This window comes from Onychostoma macrolepis, chromosome 25 (genome assembly GCF_012432095.1).
Source record: "Onychostoma macrolepis isolate SWU-2019 chromosome 25, ASM1243209v1, whole genome shotgun sequence".
NCBI lineage: Eukaryota > Metazoa > Chordata > Actinopteri > Cypriniformes > Cyprinidae > Onychostoma > Onychostoma macrolepis.
The window spans coordinates 14343728-14357864 of record NC_081179.1 but is presented as its reverse complement, the minus strand read 5'-3'; the positions used below and the strand labels follow the sequence as shown (position 1 = coordinate 14357864).

At 34.8% G+C, this 14137-nt stretch overlaps 1 protein-coding gene across 1 annotated transcript; it reads left to right on the top strand.

Annotated features, from left to right (window-relative positions):
• The first annotated feature begins 1022 nt into the window (after positions 1–1022).
• On the top strand, positions 1023–13562 carry alkbh3 (alkB homolog 3, alpha-ketoglutarate dependent dioxygenase). Its single transcript, XM_058767854.1, has 10 exons — positions 1023–1161; positions 1544–1636; positions 2707–2780; positions 2868–2902; positions 2996–3043; positions 3144–3250; positions 9093–9181; positions 9280–9489; positions 11103–11201; positions 12993–13562. Exons 2-10 carry the CDS (start codon positions 1561–1563, stop codon positions 13236–13238), a joined length of 984 nt encoding a protein of 327 aa, XP_058623837.1. The 5' UTR covers positions 1023–1161; positions 1544–1560; the 3' UTR covers positions 13239–13562.
• The last annotated feature ends 575 nt before the right edge of the window (positions 13563–14137 follow it).

Here is a 14137-nt window from a genome sequence, read left to right as displayed (position 1 = left end):
CGTGAATATATTTTGTAAATTTCCTACTGTAAATATATATAAACGTAATTTTTGATCAGTAATATGCATTGGTAAGAATTTCATTTGGACAACTTTAAAGGCCATTTTATCAATATTTAGATTTTTTTTTTTTTTTGCACCCTCAGATTCCAGATTTTCAAACAGTTGTGTATCAGCCAAATATTGTCCGATCCCAACAAACCTTACATCAATGGAAAGCTTATTTATACATCTCAATTTCGAAAAATTGACCCTTATGACTGGTTTTGTGGTCCATTTACGTTCAATCATGATGGTTTAAAAGAAGTTTAAGGGTTCTGATTTTGTACTCAAGGAAGGCAGAAATATATAGATGCATGCTATGTTATTCTTGAAACATTACATGATTTAACAAACTGAACACAAAAACCTTCAGAATTAAATTTACTACAAGGAAATTCATTTCTCTTCAAACAAATGTATGAAAGTAATTATCATGAAAATGAGTAACTGTAATGTACTTGAGCTTTTTTTCCCTCAGTAACTGTAACGTATTAGTTACATTTATTTTATTGTATTTATTTGCTGCAATCATGCAATAAAGCTCCAAAGTTTAAAGCTTTGCCAACTGTTATACAGTCATCTTATACTTTTTAAAATTTTAATCTACCTTTTCGGTCTACAATAAAAATAATCTTTCCTTGTAAAAATAGCAAAAGCCTGACGTAATCATCATTGTACACACCTGAATGCAGGTGTTGATTTTGTATTATAAGGTATTAAATATTAAATATATATTAAAATACCTTGCCTAGTGCCTTAATTTAAATTCATAGTAATTAGGTTGCTAGATTATAATAATTCTAAAGATTAAACTATTCTAAATAGTTGAAGTTGTAATATTGGAAAACTACTAAACGTAGTCTTATATCTAATACATCTTAAACAAATACACAATATTATATTTGTGTTGTACACATATTTGATGTATATTACATACACGTTCATATTCATATAGCAGTGTAGTGTTTGCAGAAGAAGATCGTCTCCGTAGGAAGTGTTTTCGCCGGTTGTTGTAGTAACACGGACGCGTTTCGCCGAACACCAGAACTGGTTGTGTTCCTATTACACAAATGTTAAACGTTTTGCAAAATGAGATAAATCGCCTCGAAACTAATGTGTGTAAGTATTGTTTAAGTTGCTAATTTTTGTGACAGCGCTGTCAGGTTATTAAAACTTGACTGAAAACGTAAAAACAGTGTCTCAGTCTGTGAAGTGTGCAATGTATAGCCTACTAGATGTCATAAGTCTATTTACATCAAACATAATTATGCATTTTATAATATGGTTCTCTGTGCTCAAATATACTTTTGGAAAGATTGGTTTTAGAAACTGACCCATAGAATGAAATATGAGTACTATCATTTACTGAGTGATTTACTAAAATTACCTGAAGATGGCAGCAAATTCCTTCTGTAGTCATTTGTAAAACGTAAAAAAACAAAAACATTTTGTCCTTCTAAGGTATTAAAGGCCACTTACATCGTATGTTTTGTCTTGTCAGATAAGTTTTAATTTTTGATGAGTGATAAAAGGCAGCGAGCGAGAGTCCAGGGCTCCTGGGCCAAACCTCTTCACAAACCACAGCAGCCAACCGGTATGCCAACTTTACAAGAGTTTTACTATTAAAACACTTCTACTGCAAACTGCAAAGATGTCACAAAATAAATAATAATAATTTTGTTGTCATATGTTTCCATATTAACATCTGTTTAAGATTCCACAACTTAATCCTGACTTAAATACACTGTAAAAAAAATGTAAGTAAATGATAATTTAAAAAAAAAAGTTAAGTGAACTTGACAATTCAATTAACTTATTTTTTAAATTATCATTTACTTAAAAATTTTGAGGCAACGGGTTTCCTCAATTTTTTTTAAGTTAAGTCAACTTATCACTTTTTACAGTGTAACATTGTTTTTACAGTCATAGAAAATAATTAGCAAAAGTAATAAAAATCACTTCAATTTTGAAAAAAAATGCGTATGATTAAATAAATGGTTTTATTTTTATTATTTTTACTGTAAATAATTAAATACTTTTAATAGTAGAAGTAATGAACGACTTGAAAAGTTGTGGAAACGTCATAGAAACTTTATTAAATAAATGTTTTTCCATTTAAATGAAGTTACTAAGGAAATTATTACTATTATTTTTCAGAATTTTTATTTTAAATGATTTTCAGAAATCTTTATGCAGTAATGAAAGAGTTGAAAAGTCATGTAAAATCATAAAATCCTTTTTTTTTAAAAGCATTGGAAACTTCATTAAATAGTTTATTTTCTCTTTAAATTAAATGATTGTTTAAATTATTTAAAAAAAAATTATTGCACAATCATGAAAGTCATAGAAGTCATAGAAATTAATTGTTTAAAAGAACCCTGGAATAACTCAATCTCAAAAGTACAGTTAGCAAAAACAGTGTGTTTAATTCACTTATTTAATAATAAGAGTCAGAGACAGTTTCAAAGGTCATATAAAACTAAATTACATGCCTTTTTATTATTATATCATTCTTATAAATAGACTTCAGGGGGAAAACAAGCAATATAGGTGTAGTACAGTGTATCAGTGTATTGTTTTCTGCTTCTCTTAATTTTGTTACAGTGATTAGTGTGAATTCCAAGTGGCTCATTAAATTGAGAGTATCTGCATTTAATGTTTCAGCTCAAGATGTCCAGTCAGTGTCAGGTTCATGGAAGTATGGATCACGATCATTTGAGTTCCATCAGCCAGCTGATGTAAGCGCCATTTTGTAGCTATGATATACTGATTTTTTTTTTTTTTGTTTTGGAAAGTAGTCTTCAATTTATCCTTTTTTTTTTTAGCCCATCAGAGAGATTCCCACGGAGAAAGTGTTCGAGTGAGTGACTCCGTCCTGGGCACTTTCAAGTAATAAAACCTGTTGATTGACACACCGTGTATATCCAGTGTGTTGTTTTCTTCTCTTTCTCAGAAATGCCGGTGACTATGAGATTAGTCAAGGGCCTACTGGAGTGTCCAGGTAAGAACACTCAGATTGAAAGTGGCCTAAACTAAAAAAAAAATACCTTCAAAAGAACATTTCCTGCATTAAAGTAATTGTTTACTGTCTTTCTGTCCAGACTGAGACTTATACCAGGGTTTCTACAGCAGGAGGAGGCTGACTGGATGTTTAGCAAGCTGCTCGCTGAACTGCCATGGTCACAAAAGACCAATTATAGGATGATGGGTAAGTTACATGTTGAGTTACTGTAAATTGAGGGGGAATAGTGTTTTAACCTCTTAGTGAACTGGAGATTATGTCTAAGATTAACCCTTAGCCTGACATAGAAAATAATAATCATACCAATTTTATATATATACAGTGGGTACGGAAAGTATTCTGACCCCCTTAAATTTTTCACTCTTTGTTATATTGCAGCCATTTGCTAAAATCATTTAATTTTTTTTCCTCATTAATGTACACACAGCACCCCATATTGACAGAAAAACACAGAACTGTTGACATTTTTGCAGATTTATTAAAAAAGAAAAACTGAAATATCACATGGTCCTAAGTATTCAGACCCTTTGCTGTGACACTCATATATTTAACTCAGGTGCTGTCCATTTCTTCTGATCATCCTTGAGATGGTTCTACACCTTCATTTGAGTCCAGCTGTGTTTGATTATACTGATTGGACTTGATTAGGAAAGCCACACACCTGTCTATATAAGCTCACTGTGCATGTCAGAGCAAATGAGAATCATGAGGTGAAAGGAACTGCCTGAAGAGCTCAGAGACAGAATTGTGGCAAGGCACAGATCTGGCCAAGGTTACAAAATAATTTCTGCTGCACTTAAGGTTCCTAAGAGCACAGTGGCCTCCATAATCCTTAAATGGAAGACGTTTGGGACGACCAGAACCCTTCCTAGAGCTGGCCGTCCGGCCAAACTGAGCTATCGGGGGAGAAGAGCCTTGGTGAGAGAGGTAAAGAAGAACCCAAAGATCACTGTGGCTGAGCTCCAGAGATGCAGTCGGGAGATGGGAGAAAGTTGTAGAAAGTCAACCATCACTGCAGCCCTCCACCAGTCGGGGCTTTATGGCAGAGTGGCCCGACGGAAGCCTCTCCTCAGTGCAAGACACATGAAAGCCCGCATGGAGTTTGCTAAAAAACACCTGAATAAGATTCTCTGGTCTGATGAGACCAAGATAGAACTTTTTGGCCTTAATTCTAAGCGGTATGTGTGGAAAACCAGGCACTGCTCATCACCTGTCCAATACAGTCCCAACAGTGAAGCATGGTGGTGGCAGCATCATGCTGTGGGGTGTTTTTCAGCTGCAGGGACAGGACGACTGGTTGCAATCGAGGGAAAGATGAATGCGGCCAAGTACAGGGATATCCTGGACGAAAACCTTCTCCAGAGTGCTCAGGACCTCAGACTGGGCGAAGGTTTACCTTCCAACAAGACAATGACCCTAAGCACACAGCTAAAATAACGAAGGAGTGGCTTCACAACAACTCCGTGACTGTTCTTGAATGGCCCAGCCAGAGCCCTGACTTAAACCCAATTGAGCATCTCTGGAGAGACCTAAAAATGGCTGTCCACCAACATTTACCATCCAACCTGACAGAACTGGAGAGGATCTGCAAGGAGGAATGGCAGAGGATCCCCAAATCCAGGTGTGAAAAACTTGCATCTTTCCCAAAAAGACTCATGGCTGTATTAGATCAAAAAGGTGCTTCTACTAAATACTGAGCAAAGGGTCTGAATACTTAGGACCATGTGATATTTCAGTTTTTCTTTTGAATAAATCTGCAAAAATGTCAACAATTCTGTGTTTTCCTGTCAATATGGGGTGCTGTGTGTACATTAATGAGGAAAAAAAATGAACTTAAATGATTTTAGCAAATGGCTGCAATATAACAAAGAGTGAAAAATTTAAGGGGGTCTGAATACTTTCCGTACCCACTGTATATTAGTATCTCACAGAAGTGAGTACACCCATTTTTGTAAATATTTTATTATATCTTTTCATGTGACAACACTGAGGAAATGACACTTTACTACAATGTAAAGTAGTGAGTGTACAGCTTGTATAACAGTGTAAATGTGCTGTCCCCTCAAAATAACTCAACTCGCAGCCATTAATGTCTAAACCGCTGACCACAAAAGTGAGTACACCCCTAAGTGAAAATGTCCAAATTGGGCCCAAAGTGTCAATATTTTGTGTGGCCACCAGTGGTGGAAAGAGTACTGAAAATTTGTACTCAAGTACAAGTACTGTTACATTGCTGAAATAATACTCAATTACAAGTAAAAGTACTGGTGCCAAAACAGTACTTAAGTAAAAGTACAAAGTACTCGTCTCGAAAACTACTCAGAGTACTAGTTACTAGTTACTTTTTAGCTGGTGATATTTAATGAAAAAAAAAATATTTATTCATATCAAAGATCTATTTGGATAATAGCTACTTTGAACAAAATCCACTTTTATCTTATTGACTGAAATTAAATATTGGATATTGAATGCTCCACCTCTTGCTCATAGCAGATTCACGGTTGGATAGGAGTGGCTAAGAATATCCGTTTGTTACGTCTGACATCATGCTTCACCACTTCTGGGTCCTAACGCTCTGCCAGACACCCCCAAAAAACACCAAACTGTGCTAATATACACACACGATGTCATGTAATACTGAAAAATTATAACCCTAACCTTTATTTCCATACTGAAATCCCAGATGGCCAGACAGAGATTCAGCTAAAATATTAGTGTCTGGGACACTGTGAGCACGGAGACTGTAGTGTGCACAGCAAATTTTTAAATGCTTAGCTTATGTAATATTAATTAAATAGTGCTCATAAATGGTTGTTGAGATGGTATTCTCAAGTGAAATAAGTAGAGGCATGGACCCGGAAACAGCAGTCCTTACTTCATGACTTAACAAGAGGATTCACCCCAAGCCATCAAACTGACGTCATCAGAGCGAGAACGCCATTCCAGAGCGGAAGCAAATTTTTCAGTTTTTGATTAAAGATTACGACTGCAGACAATTTTTTTCCCAGTGTATTGCACGGTTTAATTGTTCACCACAAGACTAGTAATGTGCATTAAAAAGTTGTTTCATGACAACTAATCATTTTCAATGCCATTGGCAAAACTACAACATACTGTATACTGCCATACAGATATTTTAATATTAAAAAAACAAAATTGTCCATCCATTTTTTCAAGGCAATCATTATTTCAAGCTTTGAAACTGGTTTAATCCAAGTCTTCTAAAAAGACACATTCGCTTTATATGATGAACAGCTTTTAATATAGGCCTTCATGTACATACATATAAATATTGATCAATTACCATTACAGAAATTTAAATCTTAAACATTTGCTCATTCTGTGTATTTGTGTCTTTAAAATAGGGTAACTTTGTTGCAAAAGCTTACAACACAAGGACGCTTGATTTCAAATTTGATTTCAAACTGAATTGAATTTACAAAAAAAATAAGTACAGTCAGTAAAAAAATTATAAAACAAATGTCCTCAATTCAGTTGAGGTATTCGAAATATGACAACATTAAATTTTTATAAGCAGTGATTTAAGAGCCATATATTTTAGGCCTATTTATTTAGGCTAGATAAATGGAACATCAGATGGCTTTGACTTATAATGTCTGTACAATGTAGTGATGCAGTTAGACAGACTAGGATATTTATATGTACAAATCATACAAATATCCCTGCAATCCCGCGCGGATATTCAGACTCTGTAATGATGCGTGTCAAACTCGCTGTCTGAGAGGATGTGTATCGGTGTATATATGGTAGATACTGTGGAGAATGAGTAATGGAACCGTGTCAGATAGATAAATATCGATATCAAAATATAGATATTTATGATAATACTGAAGTTTCGTGAAAGGTTTGAATATAAATTCAAATTGTGGGCGTACTCAGTAACGAACTATGATTTTAAAAGTAATGAAGTAGATATTTTGCTTAATTTGTACTTAAATACAAGTAAAAGTACAGCTTTAAAAATATACTCAAAAAAGTACAAGTACCCGAAAAAACTACTCAATTACAGTAACATGAGTAGTTGTAATCCGTTACCTCCACCACTGGTGGCCACCATTATTTTCCAGCACTGCCTTAACCCTCTTGGGCATGGAGTTCACAGGTTGCTACTGGAGTCCTCTTCCGCTGGTGGATGTTAGAGACCTTGCGCTCCTCCACCTTCCGTTTGAGGATGCCCCACAGATGCTCAATAGGGTGTGTTTGGGGTCGTTATCATGTTGGAATACTGCCCTGTGGCCCAGTCTCCGAAGGGAGGGGATCATGCTCTGCTTCAGTATGTCACAGTACATGTTGGCATTCATGGTTCCCTCAATGAACTGTAGCTCCCCAGTGCCGGCAGCACTCATGCAGCTCCAGACCATGACACTCCCACCACCATGCTTGACTTTAGGCAAGACACACTTGTCTTTGTACTCCTCACCTGGTTTCCGCCACACACGCTTGACACCATCTGAACCAAATAAGTTTATCTTGGTTTCATTAGACCACAGGACATGGTTCCAGTAATCCATGTCCTTAGTCTGCTTGTCTTCAGCAAACTGTTTGTGGGCTTTCTTGTGCATTATCTTTAGAAGAGGCTTCCTTCTGGAACGACAGCCATGCAGACCAATTTGATGCAGTGTGCGGCGTATGATCTGAGCACTGACAGGCTGACCCCCCACCTCTTCAACCTCTGCAGCAATGCTGGCAGCACTCATACGTCTATTTCCCAAACACAACCTCTGGATATGACGCTGAGCACGTGCGCTCAACTTATTTGGTCGACCATGGTGAGGCCTGTTCTGAGTGGAACCTGTCCTGTTAAACCGCTGTATGGTCTTGGCCACCGTGCTGCAGTTTCAGGGTCTTGGCAATCTTCTTATAGCCTACACCATCTTTATGTAGAGCAACAATTCTTTTTTTCAGATCCTCAGAGACTTCTTTGCCATGAGGTGCCATGTTGAACTTCCAGTGACTAGTATGAGAGAGTGAGAGCGATAACACCAAATTTAACACACCTGCTCCCCATTCACACCTGAGACCTTGTAACACTAACGAGTCACATGACACCGGGGAGAGAAAATGGCTAATTGGGCCCAATTTGGACATTTTCACTTAGGGGTGTACTCACTTTTGTGGCCAGTGGTTTAGACATTAATGGCTGTGTATGGAGTTATTTTGAGGGACAGCAAATTTACACTGTTATACAAGCTGTACACTCACTACTTTACATTGTAGCAAAGTGTCATTTCCTTAGTGTTGTCACATGAAAAGATATAATAAAATATTTACAAAAATGGGAGGGGTGTACTAAATTCTGTGAGATACTGTATATAATAGTTTGTAGTGTGTTTTATAGTTTGTATCATATTTGATATATAAGTCTTACAATACACAATTCAGTGCAGTTGCTGAAATTTATATATTGAACAAGCAGCAAAAATATTGTTTTCTAGTAGTATATGAGCATATGTTGAGCCTTGGTGCTAATGTGAAAAACCAAAACAGAAGAATCAAAATAAGTATGTTTTTGCACACGCATGATGACATTTTGCATCTGTCCCACTCACATGTTCACAAAGTGCTCTTCCCACAATGGCTCACATTTTCCAGTCCTTCTTCATCAGTAAATTGGCAGGAATGCCACTGCCTCCAGTTCCCTCATATGTTTACCTTCTCCGACATCATTTGAAAAAGTCCCAAATATACCAAATGTTTAAACATTTGCTTTGGACCAAGAGCAGTTCACGTTTGACTGTGACTGATCGAGATCGTTTTGACAAATAAGTTCTGGTTTCACAAGCTTTCAGCCCTTATTTGGTTTGCTGAAGATCAAGGCGGTTTGTTGAGGAGAGATGTGCCATTAGTTTTTAAGCATTTTGAAATATGATTTTACACCTGGCTTCCAAATGATAAAACTGGTCAAATCTGATTGAGGTTGGGATTAGTAAATATCCACCCAGAACAGTCTAGAAACCACATAGCAACATGCTAAATCCATTCATTTTCAATATGTTTTGCACTTTAGGTGATGGATACGAGGAACCCAGACTCACTTGTTGGTATGGAGAGCTGCCATATACATATTCACGCTCCACTATGCAGGCCAACGCTCAGGTATATCACTATTGCATACTGTAAGTGAGCAAACAAAAATGACATCTATCGATGTGTAAAGTAAAGCATCTTTTTCCATGCGTTTCTTTTTATTACAGTGGCATCCAGTTCTCACCACTTTACGTCTGGCTGTCGAGGAGAAGAGTGGCCACACGTTTAACTCATTGCTGTGTAACCTGTACCGGGACGGTAAAGACAGCATTGGCTGGCACAGTGACAGCGAGCCATCATTAGGACCCCAACCCCTCATCGCCTCTCTGAGTCTGGGCGACACTAGAGTGTTCAGTCTCCGAAAGCAGCCACTTCCTGTGAGTATGCCAATGTGTAACTTCCTGTCACAGTCATGCTGTGGTTTAAATGAGAGGAATTATAGTGTTTGGATGCACAGTATTTTAGGGCTGCAATTAATCATATTTGAACCAGTATGCAGATTATGGTTGGCAGCTGTTGCCAGCAGAAGAGAAGCTTTAAGTGCTTCCTGGTTATATGCTAAAAACTCAGTGGTTTAACATCTGACAATTCAGAAATTAAGATATTAGTATTGTAATTTCACAGCGCTGTTAAATAGATTATTATAATAGATAATTATTATAATTCTTTTAATTTTACAATGAAATATTACAGTGGTAATATTTCTTATTTGATAAATTTTTAATTTGTAATACTAATATTTTTAATTTGTATTTTATTGATATCTGTCAATACCGGATATTTAATTTAATATATTTCTAGTCAAATTAAGCTTTAAAAATGCTAATAATAACTTTTAAATGTAATGTTCAGATGTTTAATATAATATCATCGGATATTTAATATAATCGGATATTTAATATATATGTATATATATGTAATTCAGTTGTATTGTAGCATTTAATTTTAATTAGCATCTGTTAAGATTTTAATGTCTGCCATTCATCCAGGTTTTTATTTTTAATTTATCAATATCTGTTAATATTGGATATTTAATTTAATATATTTCTATTAAACTTAATCTTTAAAAACGCTAATAATAACTTTTAAATGTAATGTTCAGATGTTTAATTTAATATAATCGGATATTTATATATATTTGATATTTTATTTAATTCTATTATTGCATTTAATTTTCATTTTCATTTATTAAAAGTTTAATGTCTGCAAATTATGCAGTTTTTTATCAATATCTGTTAATATTGGATATTTAATTGAATACATTTCTAGTAAAATTAATCTTTAAAAATGATAATAATTGTATAACTTTTAAATGTAATGTTCGGATATTTAATTTAATATAATCAGATGTTTAATATTGAATATTTAATTTTAATTCTAGTGTAGCTTTTTATTTTTATTTTTAATTTATTAAAAGTTTAATGTCTATCATTTATCCAGTTTTTAAATTTATAGATATCTGTCAATATTGGATATTTAATTTTAAATATTTATAGTAAGGTTAATCTTTAAAAATGCTAATAATTTAATAACCTTTAAATGTAATGTTCGAATATTTAATTTAATATGATCGGATGTTTGATATATATCTGATAATTGAATTTATTTCTATTGTAGCATATAATTTCAATTTTCATTTATTAAAAATATTAATGTCTGCCATTTATCCAGTTTTTGGCCACAACATGAAATAATTTATAATTTTAATATCCCTAGTTTTAAAATTGCAAATGTTAATAACTGTTGTGAGCCATTTTTAACCTTTTTAGCCCTTAGACTTAACCAGGCTGCATTTTCTTCTGAACTCTGCATACTCTGATTATGTTTTCATTATGTCTCCTTTTTGGTTTGAAGGGGAAAATGTTAGTAAAACATTCTTTAAAGCTTGTTTTCCAACAAGTGGCTAAATGTTGCGTCTGCTTAAGCTTGTTTGAAGAATGAATGTTAGTTGAATTAAAGGTCAGGGTAGATTCTGTGTTATGCGTTTCAGGAAGACAAAGGAGACTACACCTATGTGGAGCGCATACGCATCCCGTTGACCCACGGGACCCTCCTGCTCATGGAAGGCTGTACGCAGACGGACTGGCAGGTACGTCACTTTTAACAGCTCTGAAGAAAGTGTTTGCAGTCACTGTGATTTTAGTAATTACAACAGAATAGGCGAACCATGCTAAGTTTCAACACAAGCTTAAATGGAAGCAGAAAAAGCAAATACAAAGATTTCACTGGTATTTTGGATAGTGTCAAGTGATAATGTCTATCAGTAAATCTAACAATTCTTCCCAACATCACTTTAGCCGATTTGCAAGAACTTTTACACTGTTTGTAATCTCTTCAAGATTCAGTGTGACTCACTAAGAACTGGCAGGAGCTCTTGTTTAGTCTAATGTGAGCGGTTAGGCTGCCAGTTAATAAGAGTCTTCTGAACGCTGATGATAAGCCAGGCTGTGAAGAAAGGCTGAAAATGGCTAAATCGACGTGGAGGGGTGGAGATGGTGTTCCTTTGTTTTGGCTCGAGTCTGTTCTGGAAAACTGATCACATGTAGTAGAGCTGATCTGGATCGGTCAGAGAGTGTTAAGTGCAAATGCTGTTTTCTGCTGATGTGTAACAGTGTGAAGGGGGAAAGCGAACGTGTTTCTTCACTGCATACTGAAGTGGACAGTGTTTCCAAGAAAGACTTTGCAAAACATTGCACATATAATAATACAGGCAATGGGGAGAATTCACAAAGGATATGATATCAAAGCAGAAACCTGCATCTTATTCACTACGTACTTGTAATATAGTTTGACTGGGGGCTAAATGCTGTAAAATAACAATGCTTTTCATTTAAATTAAGTCATTATAGTCTCTCTTTTCACCACAAACACACCTCTGTTAAATATAATGATAGTATTGACTTATAGTAGTAAAATAATAGAATCATTTGGTAATGTTATGGTGACTTATGAACTTTATTCACAAAACTAAGAAACTGCTGAATGCAATTAAATGTTTTGTTTGTTTTTACATTTTTGTAATTTCATTTAACAGGTTATTTTACATTTGTAATTTTTTTTTTTTTTTTTTTTTTTTTTTTACATTATTTTACATTTTTGTACATTTGTAGAATTTAACAGGCATATGTATTCATTTAAATGATTTTACATTTTGTAGTTTCATTTAACAGGTTATTTTACAGTTTCTTTTTACAACATTTTGGTGCATTTTTGTATATTCATTTAATAGGGATATTTAGCAATATTTTTCCACTTTTTTAAAATTTCATTTCAAAAACCTGCTGAAAGGTATTTTTGTTCTGTTTGAGTTGTTTTTGGATTCCGATTCCAAGACAAACCACAGGCCTTTGGTGAGGCACAAAGAACGGAGAAAGGTCAAGAACATTTTATGGCGACATCTGAAAAGTATTTAAGAAAGGTCACTCCCGCATTGCGCCAAAAAGCTTTCAGACGATCTTATTAGGTTTACATAACTCACATAGACCTGTCAAAATAAAGCTAACCAAACCCACATGTATGGCTGTTCGTACTTGCCTTTAAAATGTGCACAAAATATTTATAGGCTTTGAAAGCTGTTACGTAACTGTCAAATGGGTCAGAAATATAACAGCGGACACCAATTCAACATTGTAATTATGTATGTAAACATACTGTTTTTACTTAGTCAAGCTACATTCTTTATCATCTGTCTGTACAAATATACATGACACAATGTGTAATCATATATTTGAATTATTTAATACACATCATGCATCACTGCTGTCTTTCGAGGCGGACGCCAAGGCCATTTGGAGTCTGATTAACCTCTTTTAACTTTGTCCAATGGCTACATTTCCTTGTTGTGAGTGTGGTTTTAACATTATTAATGCTTTTTAAATAGCACCAGGTGGCAAAGGAGTACCATGACCGCGGGCCTCGGATAAACCTCACGTTCCGCACCATATACCCAGAGCCAGAGCATCCCAGCGGAGGTGATCACTGGGAGAAGAGAAGAAGAGACCACAGGTTTGACGAGATCTGGAGAGGTCTGTCTCATTCACAGAGCACTAGTGATGGCTATAATGTTAAACACACATCCATTCTGTTCAGTTTAATTATTTATTTACTTGTGATAGTTCGCTTTTGATCAAAGAGCCTGAACAATGATAAGTGTGTCTGGCTATGATGGCATTTTTGTTTACTTAAATGATTCTTTTCTCGCAGCAATTGTCCACAAGTTATAAGAAAATGTTATTGGTATTACTTGTTTACGATGTTTGGAGAATATACGTCAAAAAAGCAGTGCCAAGTGGCCCATATTTCAGTTACGGCCCCCAAAGGCTCTTTTTCTAGGTAAATTGCTGTTTAAATATTACATGTTGTGCAATTTTTCATTTATAGCTTGTGGTGAATAAACCTGAATTACAAACATTTGTTCAGTGTCATTATGGGGTTGGTTACACTTACCGTCCAAAAGTTTGGAGTCTGTACGTTTTTTTTAATGCTTTTGAAGTCTCTTATGCTCACCAAGGCTGTTTTATTCAATCAAAAATCATCTAAAAGCAGTAATATTGTGAAATATTATTACAATTTAAAATAACTCTTCTATTTTAATATATTTTAAAATAAAATTAATTCCTGTGATGCAAAGCTGAATTTTCAGCATCGTTATTCCAGTCTTCAGTGTCACATGATCCTTCAGAAATCATTGTAATATGCTGATTTGATGCTCTAGAAACATATATGTTAAAAGTTTTGGAGGAAATCATGATACTACAAATGTCTTTTACTGTCACTTTTTTAATCAGTTGAATGCGTCCTTGCTGAATAAAAATACTAATTTCTTTAAAAAATCTTATTGACCCTAAACTTTTGAACCATGGTGTATGTCTTTGTGTTTAACAACAATTTAATAATTAAAATTGCACAAATGTGATGTAAAAAGTTTATTACTGAGGTAACAAATTCACAGTAAGCCTTTTGTCCTTTTTTTCTTTTCTTTCAGTGAGGTTATGAGCTTTATTATATTTTGAAGGGTTGCCAGTC